This window comes from Arvicanthis niloticus, chromosome 2 (assembly GCF_011762505.2).
Source record: "Arvicanthis niloticus isolate mArvNil1 chromosome 2, mArvNil1.pat.X, whole genome shotgun sequence".
Classification (NCBI taxonomy): domain Eukaryota; kingdom Metazoa; phylum Chordata; class Mammalia; order Rodentia; family Muridae; genus Arvicanthis; species Arvicanthis niloticus.
In genome coordinates, this window is record NC_047659.1 from 36,731,511 (window position 1) to 36,750,490 (window position 18,980).

Sequence of the window (18,980 nt, forward strand, 5' to 3'; positions counted from 1 at the left end):
TTTTTTTGGGTCAAAGAACATAGTAAGACATGTCCTTCTGAGGGCCGAAAAGCATTCTGATACCTTCAGAGGAAATCTGACTTGTAAGGGGAACATTCTCACTCAGAAGCGGGGCTGCCTTTACTCCATGGTGGGCACATTTCTGTAGTCTCGGTGCCCCACAGCAGGGCTCGCTGTACTCACCGCATGACATTCAGAGTCCTCATCAGCAAGGACTTGCCCTTCTTTCTTACAAATGTAGGAGAGTGTTTCTTTACAACCTTTCACTTTCCAGCGACCGTCCTAAAGGGAAAAGTGTCACAGGATGGATGAGTGGACTCTGGACAGGATGTTGCTTAGTCACGAGCAGAGCTGTGAATAGTGTGTGTTCCCAGTCGGGTGGTGTTACAGAACCCTTCGTGCTCACACAAAGGCCTGGTAGCTGCTTCCTGCCTGTGCCAGCTTGAGTATAGTCCAGAGCTGGGTAGACCCGAGTGAGGAAGCAATTTGGTTAGTGCTGAGAATACCCAGAAACTACCATGACTTGTCTTCAGGGTCAAAATTCATGTTCAACTCCAATGTCCTTCCTCATTAAGCTTCCTCTTTAATTAATCAAATATTTTTATTTTTTGAGAATAGGTCTTACTATGCAGTTCCAGGCTAGCCTAGAACTCACTATACAGCCTAAATTTGCTTCAGCCTAATAATCTTACTAACTTGGCCCTCTAAATGCTAGGGTTAGGATTACAGACATGCCTAGGGCATCCTTCTATTCTTCTCCCTTCCCTCCCTCCCTCCCTCCCTTCCTCCCTCCCTCCCTCTTTCTTTTCTTCTTTCTTTCTTTCTTTTTCTTGGTGTATATATGGTGAATATACATGTTCATGTGTATGCAGATATGTATATGTTTGGGAGTGTGCATGCATGCGTGTAAGCCAAAAGTTGACATTGCATGGTATTCTCAATGGTTTTTCTCCATATTTTTTGAGACATGGTCTCTCTTTGAACCTGGGTTGACCATTTGGCTAGGCTGGTTTGCCAGTGAGCTCTAGGGACCTGCCAGTCTCCTTCTTCCCCACTTCTGGGGTTACAGACATGGCACCATGCCTATGTTTTTACATGTATGTTAGAGATCAGAACTCAGGTGCTCATGCTTGCTGAGAAAGTACTTTATACTCATGGAGGCATCTCCCCAGCCCCAGCTTCCTCTTCATATACAGACCCCTTTAGGTCTTCTCATATTTCTGCCTAAATCAGTGGTTCTTAACCTACGAGTCATGACCCCTTTGTGGGGGTCACATATCAAATATCCTGCATATCAGATATTTACATTATGTTTTATATTAGTAGCCAAAACTAACGTTCTGGCTGGGAGTCACCTCAACATGAGAAACTGTATTAAAGAGGCACAGTGTTAGGAAGGTTGAGAACCACTGTTCTAACACTTTTCTCAGATCCTTTACTGATAACAATAAAATATCAAACAGACCAAAACACCATTTTCCCAGAAGACCTTGAAATCCTAACACAAAACAGATCATTATATGAAAACTACTCAGCTCAAATTTCAGGTTGTGCTTTGGTGTTCAGGATTTTTGGGGGATATGGAGTCCTTTGATTGCCTTTAGGGAAATAGTACATCAGGGCTGACATCCTCACCAGTAAGAGAAGTGTCAGGCCTCTCCATGGAACCTGCCAGAAAATCACTGCCTGCTCTAGGACAGTGTCAGGCATACCACAGGTGCTTAGTATCTGCTGGGAAGATGTGTGAATGAATAGCTCTCACCTTTAAATTTAGGTGTTAGATAGATTTATGTGAAGTTTGTGATAATCATTACTTATTCATGTAATAATAATAATAATATTCATACTGAGATCTACTTGATGGAAGTAAATGTTAGTTTCTATGTTCCATCTGCTTACTGTTTAAGGAGTTTGAAAGCTGCAAAAAAGAGGAGGGGCTGCAAAATCTCTCAGAGCATGCTTGTTCCGACCGGGCCACAATATTGCCTTAGTTGGGATTACTATTGCTGTGATGAAGCACCATGACCAAAGCAGTTTGAGGAGGGAAGGGGTTATTTGCCTTACATGTTCATGCCATCATCAAAGAAAGTCAGGACAGGAACTCAACAGGGCAGGAACCTGGAGGCAAGAACTGTTGCAAAGGACATGGGGTTGCTGCTCAGGGCTCGCTCCTCATGGTTTGCAAGGCCTGCTTTCTTATAGAACCCAGGATCACCTGCCCAGGAATGGCACCACCCACAATGGACTGGGTCCTTCTCCATCAATCACTAATTAAGAAAATGCCCTACAACCTGATCTTACGGAGGCATTTTCTCAATTGAAGTTCCCTCATCTCAGATGACTTCAGCTTGTGTCAATTTGACAAACAAAACAAAAACAGGCAGCACAGATATCAGTATCTGTCCTTGTTTTCTTAAAATTAACCTCTATTCAGGAATTAGAGAGCACAATTAAAATAACCAAGACAAAAAGACAACTATTCCATGTTTCTCTCTTATGTGGAATTTAGGTGTTATGCACACACAGACACACACATACAGACATACACACTGACTCATGCACACACTCAATTTTCATACACATACACTCACACACTCACGCACACTCACACACACACTCATGCACACACTCACACACACACTCAATTCTTATACACATTCACACACACTCACATGTACTCACATACATTCACACACAAACTCACATACATACTCACACCCCCACACACATTCTCACACACACATATACTCACACTTTCATACATTCACACACACTCACGCTCACACTCTCATATACATTCACACACACACACTCCCATGCACTCACATACACACTCAACCATACACACACTCTTTCACACACATTCACAAACACTCATACACACACTCACATGTACTCATACACACATATACTCACACTCTCATACACATTCACACACATACTCATACATTCACACTCTCATACACATTCACACACACATTCACATGCACTCACATACATACTCAACCATACATCACACACACCCACACACTCATTTCACACACATTTGCACACACTCACACACTCACATGTATTCACACTCACACACACACACTCACATGCACTCACACACACTCACACTCACAAGATGGGGACTGTTGGGGGAAAGGGAGAGGAATAGTATCAGGAAGAAGGAGATGACAGGGTAATGAGGTCTGACATGGTTAAAGTACGTCAAAGCTTGAACAAAAAGTCATGATAAACCCATTAAAGTATATAGTGAATATACACTAATTAAAACAACCCCTATTCAAATGTTAGCTTTCCTTCTATAAATATGGTACATGAAATAGTCACACCAGACAATAGGAAATGAGGCCATCTTAATTATCTCAGAACCCCTGCCTCAAACACCATCAACTCCTGAAACTGCTAGGTTTTAGTAGAGCTGCATCTATGACAGCAGCTTCCTCCCCAAATGCCACTCAGACACACACTGGTAGCATGTATAATTATGAGTGCACATGTTTCTGCACGTCTCAAAAGACACAGAAGTGAAAAGTGTCATAAAAGTAAGCACTTTGAATTTTTCTGGTTGCTACAATTATTTTGTCAAGCTAACTAAGTAGCATTTAATGAGCTGTTTCTTGGGGGGGAACTTGACACCACATCCTGTGGCTAGAAAGAATGAGGACACCCATCAAGTCCTGGAGCCTCCTTAAACTCAGCCTGGGCTCTCAACAGCTGTTTGAGCAAAAAGAGGCTATTTGTTTAAAATGTTTAGTAGACTATTCAGATGGCTCAGACTAAAGTTACTTCTGCAAAAGCTGATGTCTTCTGATAAAGGGAAAATGGGAACCCAGGAGAGTGCACAATGCTAAAGTCGTTAGCTCCATTCCAGTCGTGTGAGAGTGAGATTTGCCATTGCTCCATAGCCTTCAAAGAGGTGTTTATAAGCTAAGGGAGCCTTAAAACTATCACTCTCCAGTGGAACCCTCCAGCCTTCCTCTTCTTCATCTCTCCAGCAGGATGGTCTACACCACCTCTGTCTACCAAAGTAGTGTTCATTCAAGTAAAAAAACAAACAGACAAATCCCTCCACATCCAATTTAGTGAGCAATGAAACGTGTTATTTGAGACACTTTGAATCTGTCCTTTTCTTGGCATAGTCACTATCTAAGTCAGCCATGAAATAGCCACCAAATGAGTCCTCTGCTTCTGTTCTGTCCTCTCCAATACATTCTGTACGTTATGACCAAAGTTATTTTCAAGTCAGGTTTTCCCACTGTGTCCTTGTGATGGCTCATATACCTTGGTATATAAGCCAGTATTTTTGTACTCCCCTTGTCCCATGTCCTATCACACTAACGGTCATGTGTGTGGCTATTGAAAATGTCGGATCTTCACCAACCTTCAGACCAGTGTGTGCCCATGTGGCATTAGGGGAGGAAGCAGCAGCGGACTCTCTAGGGCTTTGCCTACCTTTGTGTCTTTCTAGAAATGATTTTCCTCTGTTGTGTAATGGTTTTTGCTTCTTTGAAGTCCTAACTTAAACACCATCTGCTCAGAGAGGTTTCCTACCCCTTTCCTGTTTGAAGTCCCAACTCTAATGCCAACTTTGCCTTTCTTTCCTCAGAGTAATGATCATATCTGTTATCACGTGCATTGTAGCAGTCATGGAAGCCCCGGGAAGAGCAGGAACTGTCTCTCTTGGTCTCAACCATGACAGAAGTCCCTAGCATAGGTGGGTCACAAAACTGACCTCTGATCAAATGAATCAACTTACAGAATGCTCTGCTGAGACACACAGTTCTCTTCTGTTTGGAAGAATCCGAGGCTCGAGAGGATACCAGTTAGTGAAGGTGACAGAGGAGCCACCGGACCACTCAAAGGAAACTGGGATTTTATTGCTACTCAAACCAATCCATGTTTCTGATGCATTTTCTGTAAGAAATGGAGGTTATAAGATATTATTTGCACATTTTTGTGCCACTTGCAGGTTATTAGTAAGCTATACTCTTTCACATGTGATCCTTTTTATTTCTTTACGTGATAAAGCTTGTTTGAAACTCACTATAAAATACCTGTCAGACCTCTCTCCTCCCCTAATATTCAGGTTTGCTCAATATAGGTCTTCTAAGGAAGGCAGAATATTAGCTAAACCAAAAGCAGGCACTGGCTGGAATGAGTCAGAGTTCTGGGAGTCCAGAATGTGGGCTCCTCTACTGTGTGCAAAGTGACCTGAAATATCTAGTTTTTCTTTTGCCTAGAGAAAAGGAAAGTTCAGAGGTTAACTGGATTTTGGAAGAGAAACATTAAAACCACCACCACCACCAAAATGCTTTTAACATGGTGTAACATGTGTGTTTTTCTTCTCTCCCTCCTTCTCAGCCTCTCTCAATAAAACAAGAAGAAGCTCCCCCAAGGCTTACACAGAACAGTGGAGTTGCCAGAAATACAAACAAAGCCTCACAGCCTCATGGATGCAGTGAGAAGCAAGGTAGCAGAGAGGCTTCAAGTGTCCTTGTTGATAGAGGGGACACTGCAGGATTCTTTTAATCCCAAATGCAAAGGATTAAGGAAAATGACCTAGAAGTATTGGTGTTTGCAAACTAAAACCTAACATCGCAAAGTCACCAACTAGAGCCTAGGGATATTTTTTTCATTTCATTTTATTTATTTTTAAAACATTGGAAAATGAAGCCATCATTTCAAGGATTTTTTTTTTTTTTTTTTTGAAGACTCCATGTTTAATGTATGACATGGGGCCTGGGATGGGGGGTGGGTGGGGTGGCTTGCTCTGAGGAATGGAAGAGGGAAGGCTCAGGAGCCTGGAACCTTGAGTATGACACACAGCCTGAAAACCACCAAGCCAAATGGAGTCAAATTATTTACCTAAGAAATGACCTTCCGCAGAGCACAGCACACTGGCTGTCCAGCAGCCATAAGCTGATTTATGGGTTTAGGGTTCAGATAGAAGTTCTAAGGAATGGCTTTATGACTTCTACCCCTTGAGATTCTTTTTCAGCTTTTTTTTTTATTTTGAGAATTTAATGTATTATGTTTATATCATTTCTACCCTCCTCTATGGCTATTCTGTGTTCCATTGTACTCCCTCTTAAATTCAGTTTATATATCTCTATATTTCTATATCTCTATATCTCCAGCTCTCTCTCTATCTCTCTATATTTCTCTCTATCTCTATCTATCTATCTATCTATCTATCTATCTATCTATCTATTCATCTATCATCTATCTGTATCTCTATATCTATGTATATATCTATACATCTATATATCTATATATTTATATAGATATATCTATATAGATATGTATCTATATAAATATATATCATCTATATATGTATATCTATATCTATATCTATGTATATATCTATATACATATATATCTATATATCTATATACCTATATATCATCTATATATCTATATATCATCTATATATCTATCTCTCTATCTCTGTATCTCTATCATCTATCTATCTATCTATCTATCTATCTATCTATCTATCTATCTATCATCTACTGAGTCCATTTAGTGTTTCTTGTAGGTGCATGTGTTTAGGGCCGACCATTTGGGATTGAATAACATCTTATCTGTGAAGAAAACTGATCCTTCCTCTCTCTGCAGCCATTAATTGGCTATAGCTCTTCATCTAGGGCCCTGTGAGATTTCCCCTATCTTCATTGGCATGTCAACTGGTGTTGCCATTACACAGATCTTATTTAGCCAGCAATATTGTTAAGATTCCGTGAGTGTCACTCCTCTATCATATCTAGAAGCAGCATCTCACAGCAGACATTCTGGCTCTCTGGCACTCAGAATCTGTCTGTTCCTTCTTCCATAAGTTTCCCTGAGCCTGAGTGTATAGGTTGGGTTGTATAGGTTGGGAAAAAAAAAAACCAAACATATCTTATCTATTTGGCAAATGTAAATATATTACATAGCTTCTGAATATATGACTTACAAAAGACCAGTGAATTGTGTTTCTGTAGATTTTTTAAAACCTTTGACTATATGTGTGAATGTATATTTCATATGTATTAGTACATACATCATACATATAAGTATATACCATAAATTATCACTTTAAAATAGTTTAACTTCTTTCCAACTCTGATTAAATAGTAGTTACTTATACTATTTCATAGGTCTTGGTACTCACCATCCCTAAGGAAGTTTACAAGAAACTCCACCTCGGCTAATGAAGCTACGTCCATCAACACACTGTCGTTAGACTGGCAAGAGTACAGAGCCCCGAGCCAGGTCTTTTTTTCTTTCTTAAGTTTGTAGCATTTACGATTGAAGGGAGTCCAGTCAGGATCACAGTGAGTGGTGTGGTATTTCCAGGAGTCCTTTTCTTTATAAATCAACAGAAAGAACAGCATTTGCACAATTACTTCTGGTGTTACTCAATAACCTTTATATAGTCACCAGTATGATTACTTTTAGTAAGTAAAACACAAAATTGATTCCTAGCACCCACATAGTGGCTGACAACCACCTGTAACTCCAGTTCCAGAGGATCTGGAGCCCTTTTGTTTTGTTACATAAGCACTGGGCACACACAGCACACACATACATATATAAATGCATGCATACAAACATATACATATAAACAAAGAGAGGAAAGAGAGAGAGAAGATAGGGAGGGAGAGAGGAGACAGAGGAAGAGAAGAGGGAGGGAAAGAGTGGAGAGAGAGGAGGGAAAGAGAAGAGGGAGGGAGAGAGAGGGAGAGAAAGAGTGGAGAGAGAGGAGAGAGAGACTGTAACTGGTTTGCCTAATTAAAAAATGTTCTTATAGTATAAAAGGGCTGTTATGAAATATAATTTAAATGATATTCCAAGGATTTTATACAGGGTAGGTGTCCTTATCCTGGAGCTAAAAGACCCTCAAATTCTGTTCACTTCCTTTAGAACACAGATGATGAAGTTTCATTTTATCGTTCTCCTGAGGTCACTGTGGTATCTGTGTCATCACGCTGGATGGATAGGAAGTCTGAATCAGGTTTCCCAGGGTCAACTGCCATGACATTTTAGACACTTGGGGAGACGGTGGTGGTGTGTAGGTCAGGTTTTAGTTCTCATCTTGTGGGAGAGCTTGTCCCTGGGTGGTGCCTGCATTTGGGGGTATTTTATTAATTGATATCAGGAACTTGTGTGGTTAGGTATGATTTCATTACTTTTTGAGACACAATTCATTCTTTCAAAATGACTTTTAGGACACTGCATCCACTGAATCACAGTCAGAGGGTGTTAGAACATTTAGATATTACAACGGTTAGCAACCTAAACAAAAGCAGTGAACAACAGGAAAAACACTCTTCTAAACTGTTCTCTCAATGTAAGAAAGAAGTTGAATGAGGAGTGTCTGAGATGGGAGCAGTGTCATGACCTGCAAGGCAGCCTGAGAGGCCCAGTGAGGTGCTGTTGGAGGCTGTTGGAGGGCTGGTCTAACATACAGGCTGTGGCTCAATTCCCATTCTCCAGCAATAAAAAACAAAACTTCTCTCTTGATTTTTACCAGCCTTTCTTCAGAAGAGCTAAGAACGGCAGACAGGATGCTATAGTGGCCCCCTTTAGTATAACCACATGGGAAGACGGTGAGGACAGCAGGAAGGAAAGAGGTCTGTGTCAAGCCTTTGATCCTTTTCTGACCTCCAAGCCCCACAGCACAGACTCCTCTTACTTAGGGGAGGAAGACTGAATTCAGTGTAGTCTTAGATTTGAGACCCAGCACCAGGGCTTCCATGGTGAAACCCAGTGCTAGACAAAGCCCTGCACTCCTATCACAAAGCTATTAACTGTGGGCTGAGTCTTGCATTTGGCCAGAAAGCTGACTGTAGCAATAATGGCCTTAAGGAGGCAAGGCAGAGGTCAGGACACCATCTGCTAGAGGGCAGGGAGTGAAAGCTAGCACAGAGCTTCCTATCGCAGCACAGTCTGGTCGCCATAGCTATGTCTTAGGTCTATTGTCTAGAACTGGGCAGAACCCTTCAGTGTCTGACAGTGAGTGATGCATCTGGGTGTACCTGGCTAGGGGAAAGGCTCGTGGGGGCAGACTTCTCTCTCTAGATACTCTCTTAGTTAACAGCATACTAACTACATTGGGTGAAAGCTGACTTGGATTGCTGCCTGATAAGAGTGACAGTGTGCCAATACCAAGCTCTTAGCAAACTGGACTTTATCTGGCATTATCTGGTGACTAGTGGCTTAGAGAAAACAAGCGTCCAGATTAGCATTTCTAGAAAGATTGGCACAAACAAAATTAGATTAGGAAATGCAAGGTAAGTGGCTAGACACTGCTGTATGACAATAAGTATTGGAAGTTTTCAAGAAACCATGCCTACATCCAGTAGTCAAAAGAAGGTTCTAGAAGTGGACTAGCCAGTCATCAGTCTGGGAGAGCTTCTAGAGCTTCTATGGAAATTAAAACAGCTGCTTTATAGAAGCTTACTAGGCTTAAACACACACACACACACACACACACACACACACACACACACACACACACACAGCAAATATTAGCAGACTTAAGGGAAGAGAGAGATTCCAATACAGCAGTAGTTGGGAATTTGCACCTCATATTTAGTGATACACAGACTGTCCACACTGTGAGCCAGCCATGCAACTGCAAAGTCAAATTGCACCCCTGGCCAAATGGCCCCTACATACATCTACATTTCAACAGCTGCCTAATTCACAATTTTCCTCATCGGCATAAATTATTCTCCATGACAGATAATGTGGCTGGCCACAAGACAAGCCTTAACAAATTGACAAAAACTGAAATCACATCAACTATTTTTTTTTCAACACAATGCAATAAAACTAGAATTCAAAAATGAGAAAGAGGAGGCTATACTTACTCATGGAAATTAAACGACTTGCTTTTGAACAGGCAATAAATCAAAGAATAAGTTAAGAAATTAAAAAAAAATTCTTTTGAAACAGGTGCATATAGAGATACAATATGCCAAAATGTATGGGCTCAAGCAAACATGGCATTAATGAGGAAGTGTATATCAATCCTCTGCTTAGCTGTGAGAGATAGAAATGGCTGGGGCAACCCAGAGCCACACCCATTCCCTTGCTGCATCTCAAGGGGTTGGTCAGCAAAACAAGAATAAACGAAACTCCAAATTAGCAGGGGGGAAGAATAATAAAGACCAGAGAAGGAAGGAATGACATGGATATTAAAAATTACAAAAGGTCACTGAAATAAGCTACTAGAATTCTCCAAATACAATAGATAAACCCTTAGCCAGACTAAGGGAAAAAAAAAGTTCAGGTGAAACTGGAGATGGAAAGGAATACATTGGCACTTTGGGTAACATGGTGGACTAAAAGCTACTTCTGTGAAAGCTGCAGTTTGACAGCTCTGAGCTCTGAAGCCAACACCCGTGAGTCACTGGGGTAGAGACTAAGAATTCTGAAGTCCAGAAGGTGTGATACCCACCACACCATCCCTCCAGCAGGCTCACTAACTCTGTGGTGATTTGAATGAGAATGGCCCCCCCTAGAATTTATGCTTGGTCCCTAGTTGATGGTCCCTAGTTAGTGTTTGGGAAGGATTAGGAGGTGTGGCTTTGTTGGAGGACATGTGTCATTGGGGGTAGGCTCTGAAGTTTCAGACGCCTCCTATTATTCTCAGTGTGCCCTCTCTGCTTCCTGTTTGTGGATGACAACTCTCAGCTGTTCATACCACCAAAGGCTCTAATCCAATGACTGCAAGCCTAATTAATTGCTTTATTTTATAAGTTGCCTTGGTTATGGTATTTTGTCACAGGGTAGAAAAGTAGCTAAGACATTACTCAAAAAGTAATGTGTGAGGATGGGTTTTCTGCCTGTGCTCTTCCTAATGCTATGGTATCTTCCCATAGACTCCATTGCACTTGGGGGACAACCACCAGGTAAAAGATTAGCCCCTCCCCCCAGGGGCTATCACCAGGAGTCTGAGGAGGGTGAGCACATTTAGCCAAGTCATAGAATACAAAGGTAAGCCTGGCCAGCAGAGGCCACTGGCATTGCAGAGAAGGAACTCTCCCCCCATCCCCCAGAATACAAAGGTAAGCCTGGCCAGCAGAGGCCACTGGCATTGCAGAGAAGGAACTCTCCCCCCATCCCCCAGAATACAAAGGTAAGCCTGGCCAGCAGAGGCCACTGGTATTGCAGAAAAGGAACTCCCCCCCCCCCCATTATAAAGACAACTGGGCAGACATTAACACTTGTCCAATCCAGTTTTAGCAACAACAAAACCAAAGACAGCAAGAATCCTCAGGTTCAGCCATCCAACCCCTCCATGCTTGTAACTGGCAGTGGCTAGTTTCTGGGGAGCTGGAAAGAAGTGTCTCTGATGCTCCTCCTTTTCCTCCATGATTTCAGTCTTGTCTCTTCCAAACTCCCTATACTTTTATGCTTTTACTTTTTAGTTCCCTTCATATATCCATCAAATTTTGTTCTATTTTTGGGCAATATTTTTTATGCCCCCTCTCCGTTTCTTCCCTCCAGCCTACATTCAGGAGTATTGTGAAGTGTTATTATTGGTGGTGGTGTTAAATATAGGGCCTCATGTAGTCTAGGCTGGCCTGGTGCTCCTGCCGAGGATGACATGATCCTCCTGCTTCTACCTTCTGGTGGTGTACGTGGTGCTTAGGGTTGAACCCAGAAACCCTTTATTGCTTTTTTTTTTTTTAATGCTTCATAGTGTAAACTGGACAGAGAAAGGCTGAAAGCTTTCTCCTTGAGTTCCATTACAAGGGGACTATTTTCACTACTTTTGTCCAGTAGTTCCTGAAGTGCTCAGTCACTAAAGCAATCAAGCAAAAGAAGGAAAAGCATTCAAATCAGAAAAGAGGGTTCAAAATTGTCACAGAAAACTATTAGAAATATAACTGAATTCTATATAGCCCATCAAAAGTAAGGACTGTTTGGTCTGGAGTAGTGGCTCACACCTTTAATCCCAGCACTCAAGAGGCAGAGGTAGGAGGGTCTCTGTGAGTTCAAGACCAGACTGGTCTACAAAGTGAGGAGAAGACAAAATGAGGTCCAGGACAGCCAGGGATGTTACACAGACAAACTGTGTCATGAAAAACAGAACAACAACAACAACAACAGTCAGGACTGTTGCTATATGCTGACAGTGAATTGTCTGAGATAGAAGTAAAACCTGTTTACAACAACTGAAAAATAGAATAAGAAAAAATTCCTAGGAATAAATGTAGCCAATGAGTTGAAAAATCTCTGTAATGAAGTTTATAAAACAGTGAAAAGAGTAAGGAAATTATAAAAATTGAAAGGCTATTTATTTATTGTGCATGGATTGAAAGAATCATATTGTCAACGTGTTCACAGTACCCAAAGTGATTTGCAATATCAGTTCAATTCCTAACAAAATACTAATGATGTTTTTTACAGAACTAAAAAACACAAGCCTTAACTTTGTCTGGAATGGTAAATCGCTTAAACAGTAAAAACTGCTGTGGTGGGTTTGAATAAGCTTGGCCCATGGGAAGTGGCACTATTAGGAGGTGTGGTCTTGTTGGAATAGATGTGGCCTTGCTAGAGGAAGTGTGTCACTGTGTATGCAGCCTTTGGGGTCTCCTGGTTCTCAAGCTCTGCCCAGTACAGAAGAGAGACCCCCTGAGGGCTGCCTTCAGAAGACAGTCTCCTGGCAGCCTTCAGATCAAGATGTAGAGCTCTCGGCTCCTCCAGCACCATGTCTGTCTGGACGCTGCCATGCTTCCCACCATGATGATAATGGACTGAACCTCTGAAACTGTAAGCCAGCCCCAATTAAATGTTTTCCTTTATAAAGAGTTACCTTGGTCATATTGTCCCTTTGCACCAATGAAACCCCAACTAAGAGAACCACTTTAGGTGAAGAGAACAAAATTTAACTCTGGGACATGCTACAAAACTCTAGTATTCAAAAGAGTATTGGATTGGCATAAAGACAGACTCATTAACCAGTGGAACAGGAAAAAAAAACCTGAGAAGTGAGCCCATGCATTGCAGCAGATGATCTTCAAGGTAAGTTATAAGACCACAGACTGGAGAAAGAGGAGCCTTTTCAACAAACAGTGGTGGAGAAACGGAGTGGCCATATATCGAAAAGTAAAAATCGGCTGTGTTCAGCATTTGCAAAAAAATAAAAAAATAAAAATAAATAAAAATGAGTTTATAACTTACATAAAAACCTTAAATTATGAAACTGTTTGAAGAAAAGGGGGCAAGTACTTCAGGATATTGAAATGGGTGAGGATCATTTGAAAGAGAAGACTCTGAAGCACAGCAATTGAAAGTAGTATCAGACAAATGAGTATTGTCAAACAAGAAAGCTTCTACATATGAAATCAGTACTTCAGAAGAACAGCTGGACTCCTATGTCCATTGTAGCACTGTTGGAATTGGGTCTGAGAACTGTGAGGAGAATTTTGAATGCTTGTGAGAAAGCTCCAAGAAAACAAGGCAAAAGTCTTGTGACCTCAATTTCTTCGAAACACGGAATTATTCTTGGAATGGTTTTCGTATCCCTCCCAGGAGAAGCAGAGAGGAGTGACTTTACTCCAGGTCACTCATTGCTTGCTGATGCTATTCAATTAAAGGGTTAAACTATCCTTGCTATGCCTCTATGGAAAAACATGTTTTTGCCATGTGTGGCTTGTCTCTGTGATTGTCTACAGCTAAACTAATGAGAACATTACTCGGGTGACCTTTCTTAGCCCCCAGAGTATAAATTGTCTGATGCTTTGGATAAATTGGCTTTTGCTTGGGACTTTAGTCCATTCATTTGTCAGCTCCATTCTCCCAGGTCCCATCTCCTCTAGAGCGGTGGCATGGCATTATTTACAATAGTCAAGAACAGAAACAACCGAAGTGACACTCAGCAAACAATAGAAAGATGTGATATACTTACACCATGCACAATATATTTAATGAAATATTATTCAGTCATAGGAGTGAAATCCTGTCATTTGGACAGCAAGGGTGGACCTAGATCATTACGTTAGGTAAATTAAGTCAGGCACAGAGAGACATAGACCACGTGCTCTCATGTGGAATGTAACGACGTTTTCGTGGATTTTGATGTTAGAATTTTAACTTGTCATCCTTTTGTAGACTGTGAAGTAGGGTGACAGAAGTGATAGGCTGGGCAGGGGTGAGGAGAAGCTACCCACTGCTGGGTGACAGTGAGCTGGAGGGGACAGTGATGGGCTGAGCATTAAGAAACTGGGAACAAGCATGCAGGTTTTCACTAATGATTAACATTTGAGGTCATAGGTATACTCCACCTGATTGAAATTAACAATGTGTACTCTTATACATTCATTAATTCTGTACCCTTCGAGCACATTAAAATTTTATTATTATCATTTTTTAATGTGTCATTTAGCAAAAAAGATTCCTGGCAGCTCAGAAACATAGTGTGACCCTACTGGAGTAAATGATCAAACCAATTCATTAACTAGATCCACTGATGAGACCAGCAAGTCAAACAGAAGAAAATAAAGGTGATGGAGGAGAGAGGGGGGGGGGAGAGAGAGAGAGAGAGAGAGAGAGAGAGAGAGAGAGAGAGAGAGAGAGGAAGAGGAGACAAAAAATGAAGAAAGAAACGAATAAATAAAGAAGGAAAAACAGAACAGAACAGAAAGTAAAGTAAACATGCATAACAGCCGCAAGCAATTCTAGCAAATGCTTGGAATGATGGGAAAATCTCTCCATACAATTATGAGTGACTGTTCCCACCCACACACCCCCATCTCACACCACACCCAGTTCTCTAGCACAGCCAGGACAGCTGCCGTTGGAGGGAAGAAACAGTTAGAACCCAAGTGGCAGAGGTAATGTTTACAAATTATGATTTAGTGTATTTTAAAATCTAGAGCTGATTTTAATTATCTTATAATAATTCTTTAAAAATTGGCTTTGCTGTTATTTTCACTTTTAAGTTAAGATAGTAGTTCCCACAGAAGCTAAATGAGGTAATAGACATTAGAAATGGATATAATTAGGGCTGGGGAGATGGCTCACTGGGTAAGAGTGATTGCTGAGCAAGCCTGAGTATACGAGTTCAAATCCCCAGAGCCCATGGAAAAAGTCAGGCACGTGTCTATAATCCTAGCATGGGAGGCAGCTGCAGAGAGAGGAGGCTTGCTGCCTGCCAGTCTGTCTCCAGGTTCAGTAAGAGACCCAGTCTCAGGGGAAAGAGACACAGAGTGGGAAAGCGGGATACCTGATGTCCTCTGGCCTCAGAACGTTCACATGGGTATGCACACCCATACACATGTGCACATATGCCACATGTATACATCTTGTACATACACTAGACACTGTCAACATATATGTCAGTACACACTCACACACACAGATGAATAACAACCAGTGAGAATGATAGACTTGGACTATACTAACTTATAACTAGGTATTATTTGTTTTAATTATAACCCAAATTTTGTTCATTATTTTAGTGGGGAGACCACATTATTAATATGAAATCTGAAATGTGGTAGACACATGAAAACACTTCAGTAGAGGTCTGGAGTTCTGTTGCATACCATGTGGCCAGAGTCTAAATGGTGCATTGTAAGATTGAAATAGCCTTAAGAGAGGCATTGGTATGGTCTCCCTGCAAAGAAATAATAATATTTGAGGCAGTGGGTATGCTGATCATTGCAAAACACATATGGAGCAAAGCACATTGCACCCCATAATTGTGTACAATTATTATATTAAAAGGCGAACAAAAAGAAAAAATCAATGTAATAGAAAGTACTGCTAAGATATTTCCTTTTACCTTTAAGTTTGAGGAATCCCACAAGTAAAACGCAAAACTATCAAAGAAAGCATACTTCAGTTTTCTAATGTGGAATGATGAAGGGTGAAAATCTTTAAAAAGAAGAAAGGTCAGAAATGTTGACTTGGCTGGTGTCCTTTTGCTCTGGTTTTGTGTAAATGCATTTGTGGTAGGTATGGTACTTTAGGATGGCAGGGGTCACATACATTTTTATTCATATAGCCATAAACCTGAGTTTTCCAAGGCCCAATTATGAATTATTTGCAAGAATAGAGAAATTTTAAGGGGTGGAGGGGACATGTCAACAACCAAAGGACGATTGATTGTAGGAGCACGTACCGAGGATTTCTTGAGCAGTGTGGTTTAGATACCGTTTGCATATATAAGGCAAGGTAGACTCGCAGTCCCTGCTCCTCCAGGCAGCTGAGGCAGCCTTCAGGGTTCCACAATGATACTCAACAAATGACCCAGGAGCTACCTCTGAAAATCAATTCACAGAAAAAAAATGCAATTTCAGCACCGAAGGTAGCCTTTCTCTTTGCCTCCGTAGCGCCCCCTACAGGACACTCACTGTGATTGTGATTTTTGAAGTTCAAGTCTAGACCTGACTACAGAGCCACTTTTGTTGTATCAAAGTAGAGGAAATATTTTACAATTTGTTGCTATTTTGAAAACAGCAGTCTATCTTTGACCCCCATAGACCTGCAATGTTAACTGAATAGATTATCTTTCTGGCTTTTGCCTTCTGCAAAGCTCGCCTTGTAGGAAGTCAGGAAGAATAAAACAATATTTATAAACCACTAGGTGTGGTGGCATACACCCACAATCTCAGCACTTGAAGAGGTCAGGGCAGAAAGACTGAGAGGTCCAGGCTTTCCTGGGTAACCCAAGAGAACTTGACTCAAGAGGGTAAAAATTAACCACTCTCAGAATAAGATATTTTTTGTGGGACTGCTATGTCTAAGTCTGTAGCATTCCCCGCATGTTGAAGGTACATTAGGTGCCGCGGGTACCTTGGCTCCAGTTCAGGTAGCTGAGTGGTGTTCCATCAGACCACTGCCAGCCAGCGTTATCATCCAGCTGATTCAAACCAATCCACACTTCTTTAGCTACCTGGCTCAACCGCTCTGAAAAGAAAATCACGGCGTTTCAATAGAAAAGCGAATAGACAACACAAAAAGAAAGCCAAACGCAAGGCTCCGCTGCTTTCTTGAATTGCTATTTCGTCGTGTCTTAAAGCCATAGGTAATGCCAGACTACGATATAAACAGGTGTCATGACCCCCATGCTGGGGCTTCGGTGAGACAAAGCAGGGTTCTGCCATCTGTAGTCACACAGCCAACTCCTGAAGACCTGCAGACAGCAATAAGCAACGCCCCGCTCTAGTCTATCGGAAGGTGTGTTGTTCCAGAATATGAGGCTCTCCCATTTCCTGCAGCTCACACACTTCCAGTATTAGACGGTGGAGGCAGAGGTGACCATGGCCACGCCCACAGAGTGAAGGGAAGCAAGTGCTCACCCTGGGTGAACTGAAACCAAGCAGAGCTGCTGAAAGCTGTCTGAAGAAAAGCATCATAGTGCCATAGTGCGGGAGCCCAGTGTTCTGAGGCCTCGGCACGGGGGACTCAGCCTGGGGGCCCACACACTTGAGAAGAGGATTTTGTGGTTCTCTGGTCCCTGCTTCTAAACACAGTACTGCAGCATCTCCCTAGTTAATCGGATCATGTCTCTTCCACGGAAACTGTAAATAAACAGGACTGACATGCTTGCACAGAACAATGTGACCAAAGAAATTGTATAAGTATGTTTTTTCTTTTAGTGTGCCTAAGTTGAAAAATGGTTTTTTTTTTCTAGTATGAACCTGTACTACTTGTACAATAAAATTGGGGTAGGAGGAACAACCTATGTCAATGACTTTCAGTGAAAATGGCTAATTTTGTGACCCTCTCTGATATTGCTGTTTTGACATGTCTTCTGTAAAAGAGGGAACCATATTTTTCTGATTCATGTGCTTCAAATAATTTACCCACTCCCTTTCTCTCCTTCTCTTCCCTTTCTCTCTCCTTGCCTCTTTCTTTATCACTCTGTCTCTCCATGTGTCTCTCTGACTCTGTCTCTCTCTCTGTTTTGCTCTTTGTGTTTCTGTGTGTGTGTGTGTGTGTCTTTGTCTTTGTTTCTATTTGTGTTTCCCTCTTCTGTCTCTCTCTCTGTCTCTCTCTGTCTCTCTGTCTCTCTGTCTCTCTGTCTCTGTCTCTCTGTCTCTGTCTCTGTCTCTGTCTCTGTCTCTCTCTTTCTCTCTCTCTCTCTGTGTGTGTGTGTGTGTGTGTGTGTGTCTGTCTGTCTGTCTGTCTGTCTTCTTTGTAAATTCAGGGACCTAGCCTGAAATTGCAGGCAGGTTATGTCCAGAGAGTGAGTGTCTGGGCTTGCCTCCTTCCTATTGTTTCAGAACAGTAATTAATTGCAGCCCCGCTACTCTCCCAAGCTCCTCAGTTTGGACCACAGGTTATGTGGTTATCAGGGCAAGGATTGAGTGTATTAACATGTAAGTCTGCTGCTGTTCCTCAACAATTGGACATTTCAATACAACAGTGGAAGTTCAAGGAGTCACTTTAGAAAAAAAAAATAAAAGGTGCTTTAAGACTAAATAGAACATATTGTATATGAACTCCATATCCAAGTTTTTGTGGCATTATATCCAGTCTCTTCTTAAATCAGTTGACCTTCCCATAAGGTCAGGGTGGATTGGAAGATTCACTGACAGGGCATGGAGAAGTGATATTGTAAATAAAATAATTCAAATATTAGTTATTCTTAGAATTACTCATTGTACTCAAAACCATGCAATTGTGCTTACGAAAATACATAAAAGGATCATACAACTTGTAATTAGTGTTTAAAAGTACACACACAGAAACAAAACAAAATCATCCGTCCAAACAATCAGAAAAAAAAAAAAAAAAACAAAAAAACAAAACAAAACAAACAAACAAAAAAAACCAACCCAACCCCTCTGCCCTAGTCTATTTGCCTTTATAAGTTTACCCTTAGCACATGAATACAAACTCAGGACTAAATCCTTTTGGATGTTTCTTGCCATTTATTACAACCTAGATAATTCTTTATCTCACAATTTGGCGACTAGCAAGAGATGTTAGACTCATCTCACCACTAAAAATATTTTGCTTAG

At 41.3% G+C, this 18,980-nt stretch overlaps 1 protein-coding gene across 2 annotated transcripts in view; it reads right to left on the reverse strand.

The window, feature by feature from the left end:
• Positions 1–18,980, reverse strand: part of Pla2r1 (phospholipase A2 receptor 1) — a 122,638-nt gene that overhangs the window by 64,579 nt on the left and 39,079 nt on the right. For both annotated transcript variants that reach the window (XM_076928811.1, XM_034496575.3), the window contains exons 5-9: positions 16,807–16,920; positions 16,133–16,273; positions 7,163–7,357; positions 4,766–4,923; positions 184–282 (exon numbers count right to left, since the gene is read on the reverse strand). In XM_076928811.1, coding sequence (XP_076784926.1) covers positions 184–282; positions 4,766–4,923; positions 7,163–7,357; positions 16,133–16,273; positions 16,807–16,920 — 707 coding nt within the window. The remainder of the gene's footprint in view (positions 1–183; positions 283–4,765; positions 4,924–7,162; positions 7,358–16,132; positions 16,274–16,806; positions 16,921–18,980) is intronic.